This window comes from Protobothrops mucrosquamatus, unplaced genomic scaffold (assembly GCF_001527695.2).
Source record: "Protobothrops mucrosquamatus isolate PMUCROS unplaced genomic scaffold, P.Mucros_1.0 scaffold56, whole genome shotgun sequence".
In the NCBI taxonomy this organism is placed as follows: Eukaryota; Metazoa; Chordata; class Lepidosauria; order Squamata; family Viperidae; genus Protobothrops; species Protobothrops mucrosquamatus.
Window position 1 is genome coordinate 266456 of NW_015386436.1, and position 24097 is coordinate 290552.

The 24097-nt window shown below is 48.1% G+C and overlaps 2 protein-coding genes across 2 annotated transcripts in view; one reads left to right on the forward strand and one right to left on the reverse strand.

Moving 5' to 3' along the window:
• Nucleotides 1-1804: 1804 nt before the first annotated feature.
• AAGAB (alpha and gamma adaptin binding protein) lies at nucleotides 1805-15814 on the reverse strand. Its single transcript, XM_015811920.1, has 10 exons — nucleotides 15748-15814; nucleotides 11121-11311; nucleotides 9128-9224; nucleotides 7639-7728; nucleotides 6554-6637; nucleotides 4197-4279; nucleotides 3688-3781; nucleotides 3347-3451; nucleotides 2575-2624; nucleotides 1805-2251 (listed from the first exon to the last, which is right to left on the reverse strand). Exons 1-10 carry the CDS (start codon nucleotides 15812-15814, stop codon nucleotides 2174-2176), a joined length of 939 nt encoding a protein of 312 aa, XP_015667406.1. The 3' UTR covers nucleotides 1805-2173.
• Nucleotides 15815-16171: 357 nt separating this feature from the next.
• The window catches only part of IQCH (IQ motif containing H), a 79418-nt gene continuing 71492 nt past the window's right edge, over nucleotides 16172-24097 (forward strand). Inside the window, exons 1-4 of the mRNA XM_029283333.1 lie at nucleotides 16172-16222; nucleotides 19301-19417; nucleotides 19923-20020; nucleotides 21759-21870. Of these exons, the coding sequence (XP_029139166.1) occupies nucleotides 16172-16222; nucleotides 19301-19417; nucleotides 19923-20020; nucleotides 21759-21870 (378 nt within the window). The remainder of the gene's footprint in view (nucleotides 16223-19300; nucleotides 19418-19922; nucleotides 20021-21758; nucleotides 21871-24097) is intronic.

A 24097-nucleotide genomic window follows, 5' to 3' on the forward strand; every position in this document is an offset into this window, starting at 1 on the left:
AGGGATCCTAAGCAAGTGGCCCTTCTTCTTTCTGCTCTCCTCCCTTTCCATTAGCAGCCCTTGATACAATGAGGCCGTTGGCACCATCAGCGTATGCCAAGCTCTCCTTCCCACCTTGGAAGGAAGTAGTTCAGCTCTTGCTTTCTTGAGAAATAGTGGGCTTCTCTCTAGCTCTTGTGACATGCTCCCCACCGGATGTTTTGCACCTACGGCTGTATATTGCTTTTTGGCCTTTAGCTTACCTCTATTAAAAGCTTTTATAACATCCATGTCCGGGTTTTTTTTACATGAAATTTCAAGTTCTGGGATATTTTTTGCCTCCTTTCTAATAAACTTTTAAGAATCCTTCTCCTGTTTTAGAAGTCATGCGAATCCAGCTAGGGAATAAGCAGCAGCTCCAACCGGGACAGGCCATGCTGGTCCCTATGGAACTACAAGTTTTTTCTTCCCCAAAGGTTCCTTTGCAGACGCGGTGGCCTTGCCAGATGGGAACTCCGGGGCGTATAGCTGGGCAATGTGAACATTGACAAGTTAGGCAAGAGGCACATCCTTAGGTTTAGTTAAGAAGCTGCTTCCCTTTTTCGCCTAGCTGGGTCCCCTGGCTGTCAAGTGGATCTGTGTCCATCGTTCGTGGCCAGTCCCTTCCCCTCAAAAGCCCGCCTGTCCCAAACTCAGCAGCCCCTCAAAGCTCTTGTGCCTGCCTGCCTGCCTGCAGAGGCCAGGTTGCTGCATCACCAGATCTTCTTGGAAGGGCAGAATGCAAACCAACCAAACAGCAGTCTGTTTCCAGCAGACTTTATTCATCCTAACACAACACCAAATAAAGGGTCCATCCGTGGCTGGACCACCACTCAGTCGCCTTCTCCACAGGGCCCTCTCCAGGCCTCAGCAGCAGCAGCAGCTCGCATCCGACCCAACCCGTGATTAATGGCTGCAGAGGCTGGGAGCCACAGCCCAAAGCAGCTTGTGAGCACCCGGATGGGGCTGGGTGACTGGGCCACATCTCCCAGCAGAAAGGGTGAAGAACTGCACAGAACGCTGGGATCCCAGCAGGCTGCAATGGTGAAGTTTCCCAGCCACAGTAACTAGACTCTGGAGTGCTTTATCTGCCTGGGAGGCTGCTTCAGGCCTGAGAGCAGGAGCAGATGGCAGAGTTCTGCTGACACTAATAGGGAGCCCCAAGATTTACATGTCTTTTGCAGGAAACAGTCTGCAGGGCCTGTCACCTGCTACAGGTCCAGCCTTGCTGCTTCTGCATAAGGTAGCAATCCCCAACCTTTCCAGCGGGGCGGCCTGGCGGGGTGGGGGTAAGGGGATGGGTCCCTGCGAGTGTCAAGACGTGCTCGTGAGCACATGCAGCTCTTCGTGCAAGTGGCGTGCATGCCTGCCAATCACAAATAAGGAGCTTTGCGCGTGAACACCCGTCACCCAAGTGGAGCTGTGCATGTGTGCTCGCCCACTGCTTGGGTGGCCCGGGGGTTGGGGACCCCTAGTAGAATTCTAACCTTCCTGGCTGCAGGTTTCCAAAGAGAGATGCTCCCCTCCCCAAAGGAAGACCCTCCTTTTGTTGTTTCCGAAGACTGAAACGATAGCCTCCTTCCAGCATGGTGGGAATTGCACACAGCCTCTCTCAGTTCCCACTGACAGGAGACATTCAGATGTTTCTCCTTGTGCTAATTCATATTCAACTTCCAGGCAGGATAGACAGCATGCAAGCTCTATCTCCCCTTGTCCAGCCAGCATTTGATAAAACACTCAGGATCCGATTCCAAATGAAGTTGAGCCAAGAGAAGCTGCATTTTTCAGCATTTCTCCCCTTTTAAGGGTCTAGGGACATCAAGATTCCTAAACTAACAGATAACTTTCTACAAACATTCCCCTCCAGATTTCAGTCTGTATTTTGATATGAAGACAAGGTAGAAGGCAATGGAACCATGCTTGGTCTATCCCAAAGCAGCAGCTGCAAAGACACGGTGCAGCTTCTCCTTTAACTGAGAACAGGCTCTGTTCACTTGAAGGTCCACAATCCCCTTGGTAAGTCCAGACAAGGGGACAACGGAGGCAGCTACTTTTCAATGCTGAAGGACAGGAATGAACTAAGTCTCGTGGTGGCAGCCAACCACTGTCGCACGTTCAAAACCAGAGTCCCGTTCCAGTCTGCAAACCCCCATCCTTAGTTGCCCTCGTCGGAAGATGAGCCTTCGATCTCATCCTGGTCTCCCCCGATGGCCATCCAGAAGGCTTTGGTAACCTAGGAGTCAAGCAAACAAACTGAAACTCCCAGAGGCTTACCCCACACCTGTGGGAGACAAAACACCCTACAAGCTCCCTCCAGGTAGATCTCTCAGCTTCATCCAGGAGGACATCAGTACACACTTCACTTCTTCCTGGGAGCTGCAACTTGGAGAAACAAACAAAAACCTGAGCATGAATAATTCTGACTTTGGTTGGGGAGAGAAGCTGGTAAGGGAAGAGGCAAGGGCTAGAAATCTCTCCGTGAGATACTAGGGTACTAGTAAGCAGCATCTGCCTGGGTTTGGGCTCAGAAAAGGTATGCCCACTCCAGAATCTTACCTTTTCGGCATGCAGCTTTCTTTGTTCGCGAGGCAGAGTGGCAGCCTTTTCTGGAGAATGAAAGGGAAAGAAAAGTCACCTTTAGCTGGAGCAAAGAAAGATGTCGTTACTCGGTGGGGATGAAAAAGAAAAGGCTACGTGCAAAGGCATGAAAAGGACAGACAGATCGTGACCGTCTGTTGCTCAGAAACTGCCTGCCCTGAAAGAAGCCGGAAGCAGCCGATGGGCCGGCAGGAACCGATGGGTGCAACTTCAGCTCCTCCTGTCACCACCTCTGATCACACCTTCTAGGTTACTCCTTGTTCCTTCTCTAGGCAGTTTTCCAACCTTTGCAAGGCTCAAGGCAGGTCAATGCCAGTGAGGAAACCCAGCCAGGCTCTTTCTAACTTCAGCAGGTAAATTGGGGAGACAGAAGACGGTTTGCGTTACGTGCCCAAATATTTTTGTCTTAACATCAGTTGCCAGAAGGCCAGGATGGATTCCTAACTTCCAGCTTTCCTTTCTTGCTCCTGTAAAGGCAGAGGCAACCGGAGGCCGGCCAGCACAGCGCAGCAGGCCTCCAGAGCACAGGGCTGCTCTGCTGCACTCCTCCTGCTTCCTAGAGGTCACTACTAGGAAACTGCATTTCCCAGCATCCGTCTGGCCCTCCCTCCCTCCCTCCCTCCTGAGGAGAGCGACCTGGCTGTTGCACTCTGAAAGTCAGCCCTGCCCTGGCACACTGGCAAGAAAACCAAGTTATTTTCTGAGTTTGGGGAAATAAGCTGAAGGTTACCTTTCATTTCCTTCAGCTTGGAGAAGAGTCGCTCAAAGTTCTCAATGTCTCCTTCTCCTGCGGTGAGGCTAGCAAGCTCCTGAATGTCCGTGTCCAGCGCTGGGTCTGCAAAGAAGCCCAAAACAGAGGCAGCTCTCGGCCAGGCTGACTGGCTGAGCGGGAGGTGGGTTGGGGCGTGAGGAGAGCCACTGACGTTTGTGAGAGTCCTCCCGAGAGGGGAGACCGGATGGGCTGAAGGAGCTTCTTGCAAACAACCGATGGAGGGAACGGACCTGCGTTCTCCCCTTCACCTTACTTGCCCTCCCTGCCGCCAGTGCTGGACTTAGCAAAGAGGCTCTTACCAGCAATGGGGTCACCCTGGGCTCCATCCGCAGGAGCCACAGCTTCTGAATCCACCACAGCTTGGGCCCTCTCGGCCGGCGGCAAACAGTTGGCCTGGCGGGCAGGGAAAGAAGTCGCGTCAGATGAAACCCCCGCCAGTGGAAATGGGCACCAAGTACGGGCTGTGCTGAGCCAGCCTCAAAGATGCAAATCCCATGAGGCCAACGAGAGCCAAACCAGTTCAAAAGGACATTTTGTCTAAATCTAGGTAAATTCCAATTGCAATACCAAGCAGAAATAATATGGGGATCCCTGGAACACGATGTTTTAATTGTAAAAAACAACATTAAATGTTTGAAGAAAGGATGAAGGGCCCTGCCCAGTGAATTAATAAAATGGAGTACCCCGGAGCTAAATCAGGGGCATAAGAGATGCAGAGCTGCCTCTAAGAAGAAAGGCAAAACAGCCAAGGATGAAGCTGTAAGGAGACAGAGGTCCCACCCAGGAATGTTTAAAAATGACTGTTTACTTCTGGAGCTTTGTTCTCTTCTGACCCGATCCTGCGATCTGCCCCTGCTAAGGCTGGGAAAAGGCCAAAGCTGTGGCTTGCCTCTGAAAAGGAAGAAAGGATGGTCAGTCAGCAGAAGGCCAGGCCCTCCAATGGCTGGCCGGGCATCGCCCTGCCCTGGCCTGGCCTGGCCTGGAGGGCATTCGGCTGCAGCTTCAGAAACTCCCAGCCAGAAGCCAGAGGCCAAGCTACCCGGAGGCTGTGGCTGCAACACTCCAGGACGTGGCTCAGGGGCCCCCACGTGGCCCCTGCCTGAATGTGCTGGTCCCTGAAGGCCGGTCACCATCCTGGAATAGGCTAAAGCCAGAGGACGGGGCTCTAGCGCAGTGGCCCCCAGCCTTTCCGGCCTGGCGGACCAGTGGGGGTTGGGGGGAGGGGCTGGTTCCAAATGGTGCTTTGCACGGGGGCCCCTGACCCTTGTGCAGACGGAGCTTCAGCCACGAGCGCCTGGCGCCTGTGCAAATGCAGCTGCACCTGCAGGCACGTTTGCCCGCTGCTTGCTTGGCCCAGTTCCACATGGGCCATGGCCCAATAGTGGCCCGTGGCCAGGGGGGTTGGGGGCCCCTGGTCTAGCAGCAGCAATTGCAGGACTCCACCAGGCTTCCCCTCCGGCCTTTCTTAGCAGAACCTGGGAGCAGCTGCGGCTTTTCTGGGCTCCTTCCTGCCCCTGCAGGAGCACCAACCTCTTGGGACGTGTTTCACAGAGGGGACCCCTCCTCCCCTCCACCGCCCTGGGCAGCTGCTTCTGCCATCAGCAATCAAAAGGGTATTCTCCACAAACATGGATTTCACCCCGAACCTGAAAAGCAAGTCCATCCCCCCAAAGTCTCTCCCTCCCAGACTGTGGCGTGAAGCTTTTGCAGGGGGTGAAACCGGGGCCGTTCCTAGCAGGAGAGCAGCAGCAGCAGCTTCCCCCCCCCCACCCACAGAGCAAAGCCGAGCGGCCAGCCAGGTCGGCCAATGACTCGGACCGAGAGCACCGAGAAGGAAACCTGAATGTCTCGGCTGCCAGTTACGCTTCTGCCCAAGGAAGCCGCCGGGTGCGGAAGGCCCTTCCAGGCCGAAGGCGCTGCGGCCGGGCTGACACTCCCGTCCTGGGGGGGGGGAAGGGGGGCACCCGCACCGTCTCACACTGGCTTTGCGCAGGGCAGGGAAAACAGGCTGCTCACCCAGAATTAAATCCGAGTGCACCAATCATCTCTCGCACGCGCAAATGGCCTCGCGAAGTAAAATCCAGAGAGAGGGAAGCCTAAAGCTGCGTTTCCTCTGCCCGACAGGCTGCCTACAAGCCCTCCGTCACCCCTCCTGGGTGTCACCTGGGCCTCCCCCGCAAAAGCCAGGCGGAGCCTTGAGGGCCCCGTCGCGGCGGCCACCTTGACCTTTTTGACTCCTGCTTCCAGACGGGGCTCCATTTGGCTGCAAGACACCCTACAAAGCACCGTGAGCTCCACTCTGCAGCTCTCCAAAAAGTCTCAAAACCAGAACCACATTCGAAGACCAGTTTCTAAGGGACACGGGTTCTCCTCGACTTATAACCACAATTGAGCCCAAAATTTCCCCTGCTAAGCAAGACAGGCCCCATTTTACAACTTTTGTTAAATCAGGCCCCATTTTACAACTTTTTTTGCCATGACTGTAAATGAATCACTGACGTTGTTAAGTGAATCATGCAGTCATTAAAGGGAATCTGGCTGCCCCCACTGACTTCGCGTATCGGAAGCTCCCTAAGAAACTGGCAAGCAAGAATCACAGAATGCCGCAACCGTCCTAAATACCCGCCAGTGGCTAAGCACCCAAAATGTGGTCACATGACCAAGTGGGGATGCCGATACGGTCCTAAGTGTGAAAACTGATCATAAGCCACTTTTTTCAGTGCCACTGTAATTCTGAATGGTCATTAAACAAATGGCTGTAAGTCAAGGACTGCCTGTGCCATGAAGAACGGGAAGGACTGAAGAACGATTCAAGGAGTCCAATCTGCTGCAAGAATCCATTGATTAAGGCATCCACATTACTTCTGCCATCTTTCTGGACAACTGATTCCACTGTCGAATTCTTCTTATAGGGATGACGCACCGTCCACCCAGAATTTGCTTTCCCGTTGTTCTACCGCGAGGTGCCCCGCGTGGACAGTTCGGAGCAAGTGATGGTTGCCTCTGCCCTCCCAGACATTCCTCAGGTAACAGGGACCCTTGCCGGGGAAGAAATCCCCACAGAATTGCCTCCCAGTGTACCAGACGTCTGGGAAGAATTTCTCCATGCCCGTGCCAGAAAATTATTTGCATTAATTTTTAAAAGCTGACCTTAAAAGCCCATACCGTTTTTCATCACCACGTTTGACCAGACGTTGGCATTCAAGGCCTGGATGATTCGTTTCACTCCTGTAGATTCTGGGAAATCGTCTAAAGTGGGGATGAGGAGAGCAGAGTTGGAATACGACTCGTTAAAAGGGCTTTGTCAGAAACTGAGGAGGAGGAGAAGCCTGGACGCTGCTCAAGAGAACGAAGCCGTTCTCAGTTCTCCATCTGAATGAGAAGCGCCACGGGCAGCTCTCCACTTACAATCGTATGTATGTATGTATGTATGTATGTATGCATGTATGTATGCATGCATGCATGTATGTATGTATGTATGTATGCATGTATGTAGGGAGGGAGGGAGAGAGAGAGAGAGAGGTTTTCAAGGTTGCCAGTATCCAGGAGCTTATATGAGAGAAAGTGCTGTGACCCCAATGTTTACGGACGTGGCGTGGATGACACAAAGGAGCCAGAAGGCAGCATCTTAAAGGACCAGTTCTGTGGGGCATCTTAAGCACCCCACACCTCTCTCTAAGGGGACTGGTGGGGAACAGCAACCTTCCAATATCTGGCATGTGATCCATTACTCACTCTCTCTGCAAAAAGTATCTCAACATTTTGAAAGTCAGAAAGAAGCACGCCAAAAAGCTCAGCTCCTGAGACAATGTGGTGAATGCAATAGATGTGCATTTTAAAAAAAGGTCTGAAAAAGTAGACACTCAAAGAGACTGGATTTATTATGTACTGATCCATAAGTCCAGGGTTGTTTTTAAAAGCTGAGCTGGCAGTTACAATGGTAGGAGAGATGATCCGCCTCTTTGTTATGCACAATGCCCACAAAAAATAAGAACTGCAACCACATTGTTGTGGCTACCAGCTTGATTTTTTTTTTTTACCACACCCTGTAGACGCCCTTGCACACATCCCAAAACCACGGTCTCCGACTATCTGTGACGCAGCAGCCCCACTGATTGGGTGGGGAGAGAAGCGATGCTTCCGGCAGAAATACGGGCCTTTTTCTGGCAAGGACAAAACTTGCCGATGAGCAGAAGGAAACCAAACGGCTTGAAAGTCCCTGCGGGCGGAAGGCAAAAGCCGAATCTCACCTTCCTCATCCGGAAGCTCCTCTGGGCTGAGCTCCACCAACTCAAAGCTGTGCTGGATGCACCACTCTTGGGCCTTCTGCCGGGGGACACCTGCACGGAGGAGAGAAAAGGGCACTGGGGTGGGAAAGCTCACGGGAGGGCAGGCACGGCTGAAACCTCCTGGCACCTTCTGGGGAACGCTGCAGGTGGGCAACCTGCTCAGCAGGGGGAAGCTGTCACCGGACAGGAAAAGAACGCAACCGGTACATTGGAATGATCTGCTGCGCTGGAAATGTTAAAGTAAACGGGAAATGAACATGAAGGCCTATTCCTCCATCTCTGCCCTCCGGGCCATCCTGTGCTCCGCTCTGCCCTGCTCCCCCCGCTGACCTCGGCCGCCTTCCTCCTCCAACCGCTGACCAGGCGCTCCTGGCCTGGCCCTGCACGAGGCAGCTGGTGGGCACAGGCAGCCTTTCCCCCCAAACTCACCACGCAGCCTTGGGCAGAAGGCTGGCAAGGGGCCGGGCGGGCCCAGCTCCTCCCCCTCAGCAGCAGCAGGAGGAAGATGGCGAGGGGCCGAGGGGAGGTGGGAGGGGGCCGGAGGCCAGTGGCAGGGAGAAGGGCAGGGATGGGGAAGCCTAATGGCTGGGGGAGTTCAAGTGGAGGCGAGCAGAGCAGCATAAGAGAAGACAATGGCCCCATCCTAACAACTGCAACGGGGACTATCGAGGCTGCCTCCGTTGGGCAGTGGGGTCTGTGATGTCTCGCCAAATGACGTTTCACTCAGCGATGGAAATTCCAATCCCAAATCAGGTGGCTAAGCCAGGACTACTCCCATTCCACGGGAAGGCCTAAATCATTCAGAGGGCTTCCAATCGGAGTCGGCCAAAGTTGCTGGACAGGCTGAGAAATGGGCTTTCCAGAGAACGTTTGCTTATACCTATCAAATGTTTACTGAATACACTTCATAGTTATTTTCCATTTGGTCAATTTTCTTGCAGGTAAACATGGTAGTTCTTTAAATGTAATATTTTAATTGGGGAGTTGTTCTACCGCCTTGGGATGTTGAGGCAGCCCTGTGCGGTCGGCAGTTGCTTAGCTGGCCTGTCGTAAGACCAGCACTGAGGAATTGTAGCCCAGAAAGCAGCCTGTGGAGCTTAGCACAGCTCTCAGCTTCAGATTTTGCAAATACAGTGGCACCTTGGTACTCATCAAATTTGCTACTCAATGCATTCTGACATGAACATTTTGCCCTGATACTCATCATTTGTTTGATACTCAACACACAAGCTAGAACTTGTCGGTGTCAGCTGCCTTGTGACTCATTACATTATTCCTTACGGCAAAAATTTGTTTGGTACTCATTGTTTTTGGTACTCATCAGCCCTCCTGGAACCAATTAACAATGAGTACTGAGGCACCACTGTGTGGCCTTTCCAATCCAAGCTGCTCCTTCTGTTGCTTCAGCCAAGATTCACACCCTAACCAGAGTTTGGTCTCGTCACCTTACCATTTTCAGAGACTCTGTCACAGACCAAGATCATCACTTCTGGTAGCCAGTCTTCTATAAGAGGAAGCCACTGAGAGGCAGCATCCAGCCCCGATACCTGTAAAAGGGTACAAATAGCTGGCTTCTTCGCTGCGGGCTTTATGGAGTATTACAAGCAAAAACATATCTGATTCTGTAACAATCCTTGTAAAAAGAAAATGCTCAGAAGCAGAAAAGTTTGAAGGGAGATCAGCCACCTTAAAATTTGGATCAAAAATCTAACCTTAATGTAAAATCTACAAATTTGACATCTATGGGCAAGCATCAACCATTAGGACTCTTGGGCCCGCTTAACCAACCAAGGAGTAGAGGCATGATGCAGGGTTGTTGTCCAGCAATCTAAACACACTGCACAGAGTTGCAAGCCTACTACAAGATGATTTTACCTATCTAAAGTTTTCATAACTTTTCACCAGCGGAGATTACTGTGGAACTTTGAAGAGCGTGTAAAAGCACAACCACCCCAGGATAGGCATGAAATGAGATCTGTCCTTGATTCCAAGTCAAGCTGCTACACTAGCTTTCTCCATGGAAGAAAAGAGAGTTGGAACCCAAGGTGGCTTGTTCTGAGATCCTGGCTCAATTGCTTTCCTCTTTTCCTTTAATGGCCACTACCCAGTGACTCTCAAGGAGTTGCAGATAACTGAGAAAGAGTCTCCTGCCCTGCTAAGGAACACAAAAGAAGAGAAAAAGGGACAGGTCTAGACAGAGAATTCCCATTTAGGGCTGCAGGTGGTCCTTCTCTCCACAGAATGAAAGCCTAGGGGCTCAGGAATATCTGTGATAGGCAGAGGGTTGCTGGTGTTCAAATCTTTACATTTCTTCCTAGGAGTCACATCTATCTACTTCTAAAATTAGGTTTAGATTTAACATATGCATTTCAACCAACCCACTTGCTGCTTCTGCATACATTGCTATATCTACACTGTGGGTGCTCCATTGCTGGAGGCCTTCAAGAAAAGATTGGCAGCCATTTGTCTGGGATGCAAGGAGGTTTCCTGCCTGAGGCAGGCCAGAAGACTCCCAAGGTCCCTCCCAGCCCTGTGATTTCTTGATTCCACAGAAGTCAAATCAAACGGTATATCCATCACACATACATAATGTTTAGGCATTGTTTACATTTAGATGCTTTTATAAAAAGGAAGAGCAGTATCAAAGCCGCAACAACAACAATGGAATCTAAGCAAGTAGATTTCACAATTTTACATATTTGATAGAAAATAGCCCATCCTTCATTCAGGAAGCCAAGACAACATACACAATCTGTGTTCCCTGGTTTTTTCCCTTCGCAACAAGGTTATGGGACAGTCTGGGCTGAGAGTCTGACCCAAAGTGGCCCCAGGAGTGTCTGTGGTTGGGAGGGGACTTGAACTTGGGCCTCCCGGCTCCCGATCCAGCAGGTCCTGCACCACCAGCCCCCCCCCTTCATACCATGGAGGGAGACCCAGGTTATGCAGACTAGTGGAAGTTCTACAATCAATAACATGATTGTTACCCTGGGTTACCCTGTGCTAAGATGGGCGGCCAATAAAATTTATAAATAAAAAAACAGACATCCAACAAATCCCTCGATAAATTCTCAGAAAGTATAGAAGAATAATGTATGGCAATGCGTATCTTTTCATGTAAACCAGAATTTCTCAACCTTAGCAACTTTTAGATGTCTAGACTTCAACTTCCAGAATTTCCCACCCATAAACTCTCTAAAATCACTCTCCAAACACTGGGAAGGAATTGATTTGAAAGCAGACGGTGCTTTATAATTGTAATACATTCATCAGTTCAACAAACATTACAGGTCATCGATGGCAGACCACCACCCACAGTTTCTGAACCAGAATGTCCACCGGGGGGGGGGGGGGTTGGATTAGATGACCTCCAAGATCCCTTCCAATTCTGCTATGCTACGCTACGCTATGCTACTCTACATCCCAAACTGCAGGGCAACACTCACTGTGGTGCTGTCGAAGTAAACCAGGAAAGCCTGAATGGACTCTGCAATTTCCGCCGACACCTGAAACACATTTGCCACCACGCAGAGATGGATGGCAGCCGAGTAATACTTATTGTCTATCGTCCAGGGGTACAACCGGGCTCCGCTCTCTGCGGCAATATGCTCAGCAAGCTCTTCTCCTCCTCCTCCTCCTCCTCCTCCGGTGATAACTGCAAGACAGAACAAAGAGACCTAAATAACCTGGCAAGGAAAAGACCTGGGGAGGAAGGGGGGGAAAGGGGGCTCACGTCTGAAAAAACAATCCCCTCTCCTGCTTTCGGGTTGATGGACGGTGAAACACTTTGTGGGCTGGGCAGAATTGTGGCAGATCCCCACCTCCACCCTCCCCTTCGCACATAATGCTGTTCCCAGAATTATCTTTCATCTGTTTTTACCAGTTGCCCACGAGAAGGGTTGACCCAGCCGGCTAAGTATAAATAGGCTTCCCATTGCCACCCACACCAGGGTGTAAAAAACACCCGTTGGTTGTCTAGAATCTTGGAACCGTTTTGTTCAGACGGCTGGCCTTAGGAAATTCCCCACAGAAGCTGTGCACATTTTCATACAAAAATCACCTAGGCCTCACACTCTATAATGACACCTTTCTATATCTAGCTGCAGAGAATATACCCATTTTTGGATAGGCTTTCAGGCTGACATCCCAACCCCCCAAAAGTCCTTCCCCAAACCCGCCATAATGACAAAAATAGTGGGTTGGGAAACAACCGTGTCGTGGGAGAACTGCTCACTTTAATTTTTGATATTTCCAACCTCAGGGCGGGCCTGTGGTATCACATACAAAAAGTTTTGGGAGAGAGAGAGAGAGAGAAAAAAATCAACTGATGCTTTGGCAACCACAACCTTTTGGCAGGCCTCCCAAGCTAGCTTTCTACGGCTTGTTTTCATAGAGTGCATGCCAGCTCTTGGACTTGATCCTGTGCCATGCCCCAGACCAGCCCTCCCTGCAACGCAACAGCTGGCCCCATATTTGCATACCACCTCACACAATCAGAGGCAGAGGAACACCACCGGAACACACAGACGTGTCAAATGAAAAAGGTAACAGCTGCTTCAGCCCAACACTTTTCCTCAGAGCCAAACTGAGTTAGAGGATGAATCTCCAGTCGGTCACTGCCGGAGTTACCGCTGAGCTGTGCAATCCTGCTCCATCTCCTTTACCAACACCAGCACAAGGGATCAAATTCTCCATCAATCATGTATTCTTGACTTTTCAAAATGATCAGATTGACATCTCCTTCATTAACATCAGCGTACATGACTTCATTAACATTTACTATACTGGGGGTCATCGACTTATGATCGATCACTTAGCCATTGAAAGAATAACAGAATAACAGAGTTGGAAGGGATCTGGAGGTCTTCTAGTCTAACCTTCTGCTTGAGCAGGAGATCCTATACCATTCTGGACGCATAGTTGTCCATCTCTTCTTGAAAGCCTTCAGCAATGGAGCGCCCACAGCTTCTGAAGACAAGCTGTCCACTGATGAAATGTTCGCACTGTCAGGAAGTTTCTCCTTAGTTCTAGGCTGGGTCTCTGTCTGATAAGCTTCCATCCATAACAGAATCGTAAGTGTGAAAAACGGTCATAAACTCCTTTTTCCAGGGCTGTTGCAACTTCGAACAGTCACTAAACAAATGGCTGTAAGTCGAGGACGACCTGTACAGTACATATATATCCACCTGCCTATACCTCCTTCCTCATACTTCCTAAAAAATACAAACGGGATTGCAAATTCCATGTTGGTTATCCACTGTCAAGATTGTTCAGTACACAAACACAATCCCACACATCGCAATTTTTTGAAAAAACACAGCGAGTGCTCCTAATCCTGGGCTAAAGCCGGACAGCAGAAGGAGGACTCCACACAGAAGCCAAATTCTGGCTCTCCCCAGCTTAATCTTGGTCTTGACTTCAAATTCATAAGATTAAAAATGTTTCTTCTAGCATACTTCTAACTATTGGACTACTAAAGTTTTAAAATTATTGCTGCCAAATCCTTCTGACCTAAGCTCCCAGCATTGCTAATTCACTTCACAAGTATCTTTCAACGTTTTTAAAAGTATTTTTTAAGATGATCCCCGTTTCATGGTTCCACTGCATTGGTCTGCGAACACAGCGTGCCTGGAGAGCCACCTGGTGGAATGAAGCACACATCCTTCCGCCCAAGCACAAAGCAACCGGCTCCGGCTGTCAAAAGAGCCAATGCAGTTTTGGGTTGCATCAACAGCGTTAATGTCAAAACTGCGGAAAGTGCCCGTTCTCCTCTACCCTGCACTGATCGGACCACACCCAAACACGGTGTCTAATTCCGGTCAGCAGAGTGCAAGAGGGATGCTGAGGAACTGGAACGAGTGGCAAAGGGCCTGGAAGTTCAGTCTTATGAAGAACAGTTAAAGGACCTGGATATGTTCAACTGCTAGAGCAATAGTCTTCCTTATTACGATGCATGGGCGTGAGATTGGGACACTAAGAATGACTGATCCCAGAAGAATTGACTCCTTTGAACTGTGGCGCTGGGGTAAATTACTGCGTATACCATGGACAGCCGGAATAACTGACAGAGAGGTGTCAAATCATATAAAACCAGAAACATCACTAGCAGCTAAAATCACAAGACTACGTCTGATTTTCTTTGGCCATGTCATGCATGCAAATTCACTGGAGAAGCCAGCGGTGCTAGGAATGGCTGGTGGAACAACAAGACGGGGCAAGCAAAGAACGCGCTGGCTTGATAACATCAAATCTCCATGCAACGTTGAGCACCCAACAACTGAAAGAAGCTGTGCTTGACAGGGGTAGCATGGAGAGCACTTGCCTATAAAGTCACCAAGAGTTGGACATGACTAATTAGTTAAAAACAACAAAACAATGTTCAAACTAAAGTAAAAAGGCTATGGGGAGACAATATTTAAAGGACTGTCACAGGAAAGAAGGATTTATTTCTCATAGCTCCCAAAGATAAGAGCCTATGGGGGAATATGTTACAGTGGGAGACTGAAACTGGAAATAGAGGAATTTCCTCACTGTGAGAGCTATTAAAAATCGTGCATTTAAGGTAAAAAAAATGAAGACACAACCATGCAACAGATTAATCACTGAGCCAGCTGTCTATTACTTTTACTAAAAAAACAAACAGCATCTCAGTTTGAATTCAACAATAATTTCTAAATCACAAAAGTGGTAGAACCGTTTAGTGCTAATCAGACTAGATGGGACACTTATTTGATGCTGCCAAACTGGATTGTGTCAAGCAATAGTAACCACAACAGGATGTGTTTGAAAATAAAATCCCATATGAAATGGCTGAAAGACAGGGATATGATTAGCTTGTAGAAAAGGCAATTAAAGGGTGACCATGATAATTATCTTCAAATATCCAAGAGGCTGCTATGCTTAAAATGGCAACATGGGGCAACTGACACTTCAATAGGCAGGATTAGAACTACCAGTAGGTGGTGAAAACTGAAAACTGAAAATGAATACAGTACAGTACATTTCAACCAAACATTAAAAGAAATTTCAATAGCAAAAGCTATTGAATATCTAAAAATAGTGGACTGTTGTTCTTGGACAGACATTTGTTCCGCATATTTATTTGTAATCAATTAAAATAGGAAATTTTATTTTTATCCTTATTTTTAAAGAAGAGGAAGGAAACAGGAAACTTGCAATGACCCCTCCTAGAGGATCCAAAGGCAAAATTAAACAAACTAAGTGAGACATTGAAAATGTTCTAAGCCCATCTAGCTTCCTTAGAACAAAAGGCGACTATCAACGTTTGGAGGAAGATCTGCAGGAAGCTGAAACCAACCCAGCATGCATTTCCCACAAAAGCCAAAGTATTGCTCAGCACTCCTTCCTGGTCTCAAAAAGGAGGTTCCTCCTCTACCACTTTTCTCTCTTCCTTTGGGTGGGAAGTGGAGAGAAAAAATCTTTCTGACTAAAAAGCAAAATGCAAATTCATAAAAGATGAATCCTGCTCGTCCTGCTCAATATTTCATTAGGATGATCCTAATGACCCCCAATAATCTGGAGGAGCAAGACAAACAGCTTTTACTATTATTTTAGCCCACCTTTTTAAATGTGTGTGTGATTGTGTGCGTGTGTATACACACACACATACACCACAGTTAAATTTATATGCCACCCATCTATCCACAGCAACTACATGTGCGCAGACACAAACGCATTGTCAACTCAAGGTGGGGAACCCGTCCCGCAACCAAGAAGCACCCTGGGCCGGGGCCTGGGCCGGGGCCTGGGCGAGAGGCCCAGAATTCACTCTCCTGGCTGCTAGGCGAGCATCCTCACCATGCAGGCGGGCCCTCTTTTGCCGCCCTCCCGCGCTCACCCAGATTAAGTCCAGGCCTGAGGGCTACATTAGGGATTTCACTGCCGGCTGGGAGAGCAGCTGCCATCGGGCGCACTCTGTACATGCTCAGGGACTCTTTGCTTCTCGGGGCTCAGAGGGGAACATCTCTCGCCACGGACAGGGCAGGGTAGAAGCAGCGCCGGGAAAAGGCCTCCGGGGAGGGTAAAGCAAGGCCGGGGCTCGAGCCGACTCACGTTTCGCCAGCTCCTCCCCGGGGAAGCCCGCGGCGCAGCTGGCGATCAAGGCGCACGGGACGGCCATCGCGCACGCCAGCGATCGTGAAAGGCCCGGCGCTTCCCTTTCCGGCGCAGGCCCCGCCCTTTCCGGCCCTTACCATTTTAACAATGGCGCGGGGGGGGGAAGCGAATAATCTCAGTGAACGGCTGCAGCTGACGGAACCCGTAATCTCCGAAATCCTGAGAAATGAAGCAGAGACACCTCCGCGCCTCTTTTCTTTCGCGAACAGAAAACGGAGCTGGGTCCAGTTCACATTGCTACGGCCGGTCTCCCCCCTCCGACGGGCTCATGGTCCACGCCCGGGCCGCGCGTCCCGTTGCTAGGAGGCGAGGTCACGTGGCTCCCGGCGACTTGCCGCGCTCTGCAGGGGGCGGCTCCGCCATGGCGGGGGCGGCCGGGCCGGGTGTCGAGCTGGGCGGCGTCCTGGTGCAGGTGGGTCGAGGGAGGCCGCCTCTGGCTAACCGTGGTCTGTTGCATAAACCACGATGGGCGGGGCTCCACAGCCCTGCAGCCTGCCATGGGTTTGCGTCGTAGCGTGCCTGGTAAATTGACCGCGGCCGGGTTGGCAAAGCCTCTCGGCCCGCTTTGCAGCGCGCCGGTTTTTAAAAAAATGAAGACTGTATTTATGGTTCTTTGACTCGGGATCTCTGGCCAGAGGCTGCCCTGAGCTAAAGCCGGGCGGACTAAGACGAGTCTCTCTGGATGACATTAGAAAGAGAATAACAGAATGTGTAGTCTAGAGCGAGGAGTAACAAACGTTTTGTGTGAAAGGCCAGAGAGTAAATAGTTTAAGCTTTGTGGGCCAAGAGGTTCACACAAGGTTATTATGTAGAGGGAAAACAAATTTCCACACTTTTTTTTGGATGAAATTCCTTTTCCTTGACACACACAGCCCCCCCCCTCCTCAGGAGCCAGGTGAGGTGAGAGGCTCCAGCCCTCTTGCGCTTCTGCAGGTACAGCTGGCAGCTCTGCAGGCCAAGGAGCCCGGTGCCAGCAAGGAGGCCACCAATGCCCCGAATGCTCAGCCCCACCTTTCGCCTTGGGAGCTCAGCTGAGGTTCAGGCTTAGCTAGCTCCACTTACCTACCCACCTGTCCAGTCTTACCTCACGGGCCATACAGAAACAGATGGCAGGGTGGATTTGGCTCATGTTGACCACCTGATCTAGAATTTGTTAAGTAAAGTAAAGATTGTCCTGTCCTGTCCTCTATTCTTCAATATTTTTATTACTAGATGAAGGGTGGAGGGAATGCTTATCAAATTTACAGATGACAAAAGATGTAGTGGGATAGCTAAAAAACCCCAAAAAAATTCACCAAAGCCCCCAAAATTAGAGATGGATCAGTATCTGAGGGATCACGTCTACTTGACCAGATGACAAAGAGAATCTGAACAAAAAAGATGAATGAAAACATGTTCCACAGTGCTCAGACCCTCAGACTGGGCCCAAGGTTCACTTTCCAACATGACGGTGATCCCAAGTGCACAGCCAAGACAACCCAGGAGTGGCTTAGGGACAACTGCATATCCTAAGGAGGCCCAGCCAGAGCCCTGACTTGAACCCTATTGAACATCTCCAGAGGGACCTGAAAATGGCTGTCCATCAACAGTCACCATCCAACTTGACTGAGCTGAAGAGGATTTGCAAGGAAGAAGGGCAGAAAGTCCCCCAGTCCAGGTGCGCAAAGCTTGTGGCGTCATACCCCCAAAGACTCGAGGCTGTAATTGCTGCCAAAGATGCTTCAACAAAGTACCTAGTGAAGGGTCTGAACATTTATGCTCATGTGATGTTTCAGTTTTTTCTTTTTAATAAATTTACAGACATTTCTAAAATTCTGTTTTCACTTTGTCATGGGGTATTAAGTACATTAATGAGAAAAAATGAATTTCAACAATTGTAGAATCAGTCTGCAGCATAACAAAATTGTCAAAAGCGAAAGAGTCTGAATACTTTCTGAATGCATTGTACCTCCAGTTCTCTACAAAACCACGCCCGTAGAAAGCTATTGGCTCACTTAACAACGAGGATATTCACTTAATGATCACAGATTTACTTAATGGCCCAGGGATTTACTTAACTGCCACAAAAAGGTCATAAAATCAGGTTACAGCCACGATGGGCATTCTCCATTGCTGTTGTAACTCGATGGCTATCTGTGGATCCAGGTACCAATTTTGTTAGCTTCCTTCAAAGCAGCTCTGCATAACAGGCAGTGGAATAGTTAAGTCAGGAATGCTGAGCAAGCAATAAATCATTTTACTGGATTTTTACTGCATCCAAAATTTTTCCATGATTGAAGTTGTTAAAAGACAATTCGGAGGAAGAAATCTATTTGTGTAATTGCTTAAGCTAAAATGTATTTACATGGCTGAAATAAAAAACAGTGTTTTCTGTCTGTGATAAAATAAAGCTGAGGGGGGAGGAATCAAAAAAAACTTTTTGCAAATGAAGTTTGGTTGGTTGCTCCTAAGAACATACAAGGCTTTGTGACAGATTAGAAATCTTAAGATATTTTAATAGTTAAAAATGTTCAGAAGCAAGATTATTAACTTTATTGGCACTTACTCCCAGTTGGAGTGCATATTGGAATTCAGCTGCACAGTAGAATCCTTCATATGCAAGTCTCATTGAGTGTTAAACCTATTATTGGAACTGAAGCCTAAATCAATACAATTGGTGTTTGAGCCAGACTATGTTTGTATAGCACACTAATCCATCAAACACAGTTAAGAAATCGCACATCATGCTAAGCAAAGAAGTCAAATCACATGGCTTAACAGGGTAGCCTTGTTTACATTATGCACTGAGACAGAATGTGGCTGTTTGATGTTGGTTTAGCCTTGGTGTTTTGTCAACAGTGCTTTATGGCTGAATAGGTTAACCTAGTCAGGCGCATCTGCGGAGAAGGTCAGCAGGTAAATATTGACAAGTGTTACGATGCAATCACACACACTTCTCGCCGACATCCTGATGCAAGATGGTAATAATATTTCTGTGATGATTTCATTGCCTATGTGTTGTTACGTTGGTTTGTGGACATCATTGAACCCAGCCTGTTTTTTTCCAAGTAGCCTTGTTAGAGTATACTTTATATTTGAGCTATCCCACCCCCAGCTATTCAATCAGAATAGAGCTGGAAGGGACCTTGGAGGTCTTCTAGTCCAACCCTCTGCTCAAACGAGACACCCTATACCATTTCAGACAAGTGGCTGTCCTGTCTCTCTTTAAAAACCTCCAGTGATGAAGCAGCCACAACGTCTGGAGGCAAAAGCTGTTCTACTGGTTGATTGTCCTCACTGTTAGGAAGTTTCTCCTTAATTCTCTCCTTGGTTAGTTTCTTTTCTTGTTTCTTGTCTTGCCTTCTGGTGCTTTGGATAATATCAGATTTGAGATGCCAGCTTTTGTCTGGTTTCTCCACTTGTAATATTCCAGCAGACTCTGAGATTTTCAGTTTTAACTTCAGAAATGCATTTATATTCTTGTATATTCAGTGCATGCTTTGTTTTGTAGGTTCAAGAAGATCTTCAACAGTTGAAGGAACAACTGCGAGATTTCAGCCACGACTGGGAAGCAGCAGAGGCTGAGAGTCTGGAACTGGTTGTTGAAAGGGCAGAGAACAGATTGAGGGTGAGTGGGTTGCCTCTTCTTTAGTGGGAAATAAAATCCACAGGTAGTCCTCGAGTTACAACAGTTCATTTAGTGACCATTTGAAGTTACAAGAGCACTGAAACAAGTGAATTATAACCATTTTAACACGACCATTGTGGCATCCCCATGGTCATGAGATCAAAATTCAAATATGTGACAACTGTCTCATATTTATGATGGTTGCAGTGTCCTGGTGTCATGTGATCACCTTTTGCAACCTAACAAGCAAAGTGAATGGGGAAGTCAGAGTCACTTAACCATGTAACTAACTTAAAAACTGCAGTAGTTCACTTAAAAAATTTGTCAAGAAGGTCGTAATGGGGCAAAATTCACTTAACAAATGTCTCATTTATCAGCAGAAATTTTGGGCTCAATTGTGTAAATCAAGGACTACTTAGAGGGAGGGAGAGAGAGAGAAAGAGAGAGAGATGGATGCAATTATATACAGATATATACATACATAATTCTCTCTACTCCTGAACAGAAGCATGCAGAGAAGTATTTAAATGCAGTGAACAGATCAGTGCTAACTATTTTCCCAGCGGATGATGCAGAACTGTCTTCAAGACAGATTTCCAAATGGTAAGAACATTCAGTTTTATCGGATAAATATCTTTGAGTGGCACAATTTGGCTGCTTTTAGCATTCAAAGATAGTTTTCATAAACCATCTCCAAATATCAATGTAAGAAAAGTCTTCTGCTTCTTAGCAAGGATTGGACTAGGAAGTGACTATATTCACATGACTCTGAATAGCTTTGCTTGATGCTTGACTGCTTCTTTCTGAAGTTCTGTTTGTTTGGAAATGGCAGTCCACAGCTTGTTTTGGTCTTACTGGGTTGCTCATTAGAAATTTCTGGCTGAGACTGTCTCCAGATTGAGAACAAACCATAGAATATTCTTTCTTTCCCTCCTGGAGAGACCCCAGCATCTTGCATGCAATATGGCAGCCTTAAAACATGGTGTGGATGGTGCTGTAACTAACTTGCATGGTTTTGGGGGAGCTGTGGCCGGATGTACAGGAGTAACCAGGCTTGTGTTGGGCAAAACCCTTCCTTGTTTGGACTCCTCAAATAATTGCAGCTGCTTATCTATGGCTGTTGAACAAGGCCATATCATTTTTCCAGATAAAAGAAATAGTCATGGTTTATTTGGCCAATTCTGTATTTATTTTAGCTGCTCTTGCAGTGGCCACAGGCTTGGTTGAAGCAAATTAGGAACAAACCAAGAAACCACAAATTGATGTACGTTCACATATCCTGCCAAGCTATAGACTAAAAGAATGTCCACAAGAAATTGTGCTTTCAAATTGTGGCTTGCTGTTGTTGAAGAAAGCATGATTTATAATCACTGACCATGTTTGCATGTGGTCAGTCAAAACCAAAGTACAGTGCATTACAGCTTAGAGTATCTGTAAACCCCAACAAATATCAGTATGTATGTAGTCCTCGACTTACGTCTATAACAGAGCCTGCCCATTGTGGTTGTAAGTCATAACGGTCAAAAAGCTGGTCATCTCAGACAAACCTGAGTTTACGACCTTTCTTTGAAGTGGTTGTTAAGCAAATCACTATGTTAATTAACTGAATCTGTGGCCATTAAGCAAACGTTGCAGTCATTAAGTAAGCCCATTGTTCGCCATTAGGTGTTTTTGCCAAAAACTGGAAGTAAATACCGTTTTTTGGCAAAAATGTAAATCGGGGTCACATGACCTTGAGACCATGCAAATAGTCCGTGCAGGCCAGTTGCTGAGCATCTAAAATGTGGTCATGTGACGGGGGGCATCAGAACTGGGTTGCAAGGACCTTTGGGGGGGGTCCGTCGCAACTTTGAATGGTCCCTAAGCGACCAGTTGTAAGTCAAAGACCACCTGTAGCGTTAATCCCTTTCTGCAGGACTTGCATTTTATCCTAATTATAGGCAGTCCTCAACTCACGACCGCAATTGAGCCCATAATTTATGTTGCTAAGTGAAACATTCCTTAAGTGAGTTTAGCTTCATTTTATGACCTTACTTGCCCCAGTTGTTAAGTGAATCATCTCAGTTATTAAGTTAGCAACACAGTTGTCAAGTGAATCTGGCTTCCCCATTGACTTTACGTCTGAATTTTGATCAGGTGAGCGTGGGGACGCTGCAACGGTCGTAAGTGTGAAAAACGGTCATAAGTCACTTTTTTCCACTGCCGTTGCAACTTTGAACGGTCACTAAACAAACAGTTGTAAGTCGAGGACTGCCTGCACTGAATGTCTTCTTTGGGGGGGTATGAAAATGAAGCCGTGCTCTTTTGCCCGCTTTCTGATTTCATTCTCTTCCCAATTTAGGGGAATCCCCTTGGAGCCTTCTCCGTTGAAGGAAATCGCTTTCCCCAAGGTGCCCGCGACGGCCCCTCCTGCCAGGGCAGCCCTGCCTCCAGCCTCCTCCTTGGGCTCAAAGGTTCGAAGCGGCTTGTGGCTTTAATCTTGCCAGGGATTCTGCGGTCTGGTTTTCCTCCCAAGGGATCTCGCTCAGGGAGCCCCCGAGGACAGGCCCACTTTGGATGGGATCCTCCTGCAGGCTAGAAAGGGGTGGGTGGGACAGGGCTCTTCCTCCCCTCAAGGCAAGATAGGGAGCCGTAACGTTTGTGATGATGGTCTGACTTCTTGGTAAACCAAGGTAGCTTCTTCACAAGCCTCCCCTGATTTTCTCCCTACAGCACAGGTAGATTGAGGGAGAGCAACTGGTCCACAATCCCTAGTGAGCTTTGACACGAACTGGGACTTAAATGTGAATCTCTCTGGTCCCAGTGCAACAGTTTAACCCAGTGTTTCTCTGCCTTGGCAATTTGAAGGTATGTGGCCTTCAATAACCAGGATTCGCGTCTGGCCGGGTAAACCTGGAAGTTGAAGTCCATATACTTCCAAGATGCCAAGGCTGAAGAACCCTGCCTTAACCACTCCATTACGCCAAGAACACAAAGTCTTGGCCTGGATCAGCACAGACACAGGAGGGAAACAGAGCTAATCCATTTGTCCTGTAGGCTTAAATTATTTGCACTTATGAGGATGGAGGTTCGTTCTCCGAGCTGGTGGGCTGGTTTCCGAACATTTCGTTCCCAGGCTAGGTTGACCTCTTCAGCGGAATTTAGGGGAGGTCTGTGTCGGTGTCCTTCTGCTTACAGGGGCTTGTGTGGTCAGTAGGCCTTGTGATGAGGAGGTCACGTCAGGGGAGGGTCTTGTGATGGGTCTTGTGACCCTCCCAGTGATCCTCCCCATCTCAAGGCCTACTGACCACACAGAGCAGGAGGACACCGACACTGACCTCCCCTAAACTCCGCTGAAGAGGTCCCCCAGCCTGGGAATGAAATGTTCGGAAACCAGCCCACCAGCTCGGAGAACGAACCTCCACCCTCATCCTCCACCCGAGCTACAGATATTCGCCACTATTGCAAACTCGCCCTGACGCCCTCGCCTGACTAGAAATGTTGAGTTTCATGCTATAGCTGTCAGTGACTAGAGTGTTTCCTTTGACACTAAGGAGGCATAGTTCTGTCCCACGGAACACATGCGGAGATATCCTTGTGGTTGTGATTACAGAACTCACGGGCAGGAAAAACATTTGGGCAGGCCCAAAAGGAACAAAATCTGATTTTTCAATTGCTTCCCAAGTGAAGTTCTTTACGTCTGTGACCTCAGTAAGCAAAGAACAAATTGGAGGGACCCGTTTCGGTTCATTCACTTTGAGTGAGTTATTAAAAAGAACGTTAAAGCCCAGAATTTTTAGGAATGGCCTCCAGCGGGTTTGGCAGGACCACTTTTAGTTGCTGATAAAAGCAGAATTTTGCTGAACCTGCGACATACGCCGGAGAGTTCAGAATTAAGTGAAAGGTGGGATAAAGGGTGGAGAACTGCACCTCATTTCTGCTGATTTCTCCTTTTCTCCCTCACCACAAGCTTCCATTCACTGTTGAAGAATAGTTTTGTTGACCTTCTAGCAAGGGGGGTTCTCATTTTAGCTGTGACTGCTGGCACAAGAGAATCTGCTGGGATTCCAGAGCGTTAGAATGCTTTATACAGAACACAGAAACACAGGGCGGGAAGGGACCCTGGAGGTCTTCTAGTCCAGCCCCTGGCTCAAGCAGGAGACCATGTACCATTTCAGACAAGTGGCTGTCCAGTCTCTTCTTAAAAGCCTCCAGTGATGGAGCACCCGCAACCTCTGGAGGGAAGCCGTTCTACTAGTTAAATGTTTCCACTGTCAGGAAGCTTCTCCTCGCTTCTCTCTTTGTTTAGTTTCCATCCGTGGCTTCTTGTCCTGCCTTCTGGTGCTTTGCTTTGCTTTGCTTTGTTTCTTTCTGGAATTTATAAACTGTTCCATTCTAAGCAGTGTGCAAGATGTGATAATAAAATACAGTTAATGTACAATAAATGTAAGGCAACATATAATTATTGTTCAACATTTATAAGCGATTCATGTAGTCCTCATTTAGTGACTGCCCCATTGTAGCAGAATGACTGCCTCATTCAGCTGCAGTGGTAATGAAAAAGTAACTTTTCAGCCAACCCAAACATTTATAACCTTCACAAGTCTGTAAAGCAAAGGAAAGCTGAAATAAAATCATAAAATTATGATTTTTCATTTAGCAACTGCTTCATTTAATGACCAAGTTGCCATTCCCAATATT

What these genes read in the sequence shown, in the direction of transcription:
- AAGAB (XM_015811920.1), bottom strand. Translation starts at nt 15,814, where the DNA reads ATGGCCGTCCCGTGCGCCTTGATCGCCAGCTGCGCCGCGGGCTTCCCC. An exon ending in AAACGTGGTGATGAAAAACG is followed by an intron (nt 4,280 to 6,553) that starts GTATGGGCTTTT and finishes CTTCCTTTTCAG; the next exon opens with AGGCAAGCCACAGCTTTGGC. An exon ending in CAAGCTGAAGGAAATGAAAG is followed by an intron (nt 2,625 to 3,346) that starts GTAACCTTCAGC and finishes TTCATTCTCCAG; the next exon opens with AAAAGGCTGCCACTCTGCCT.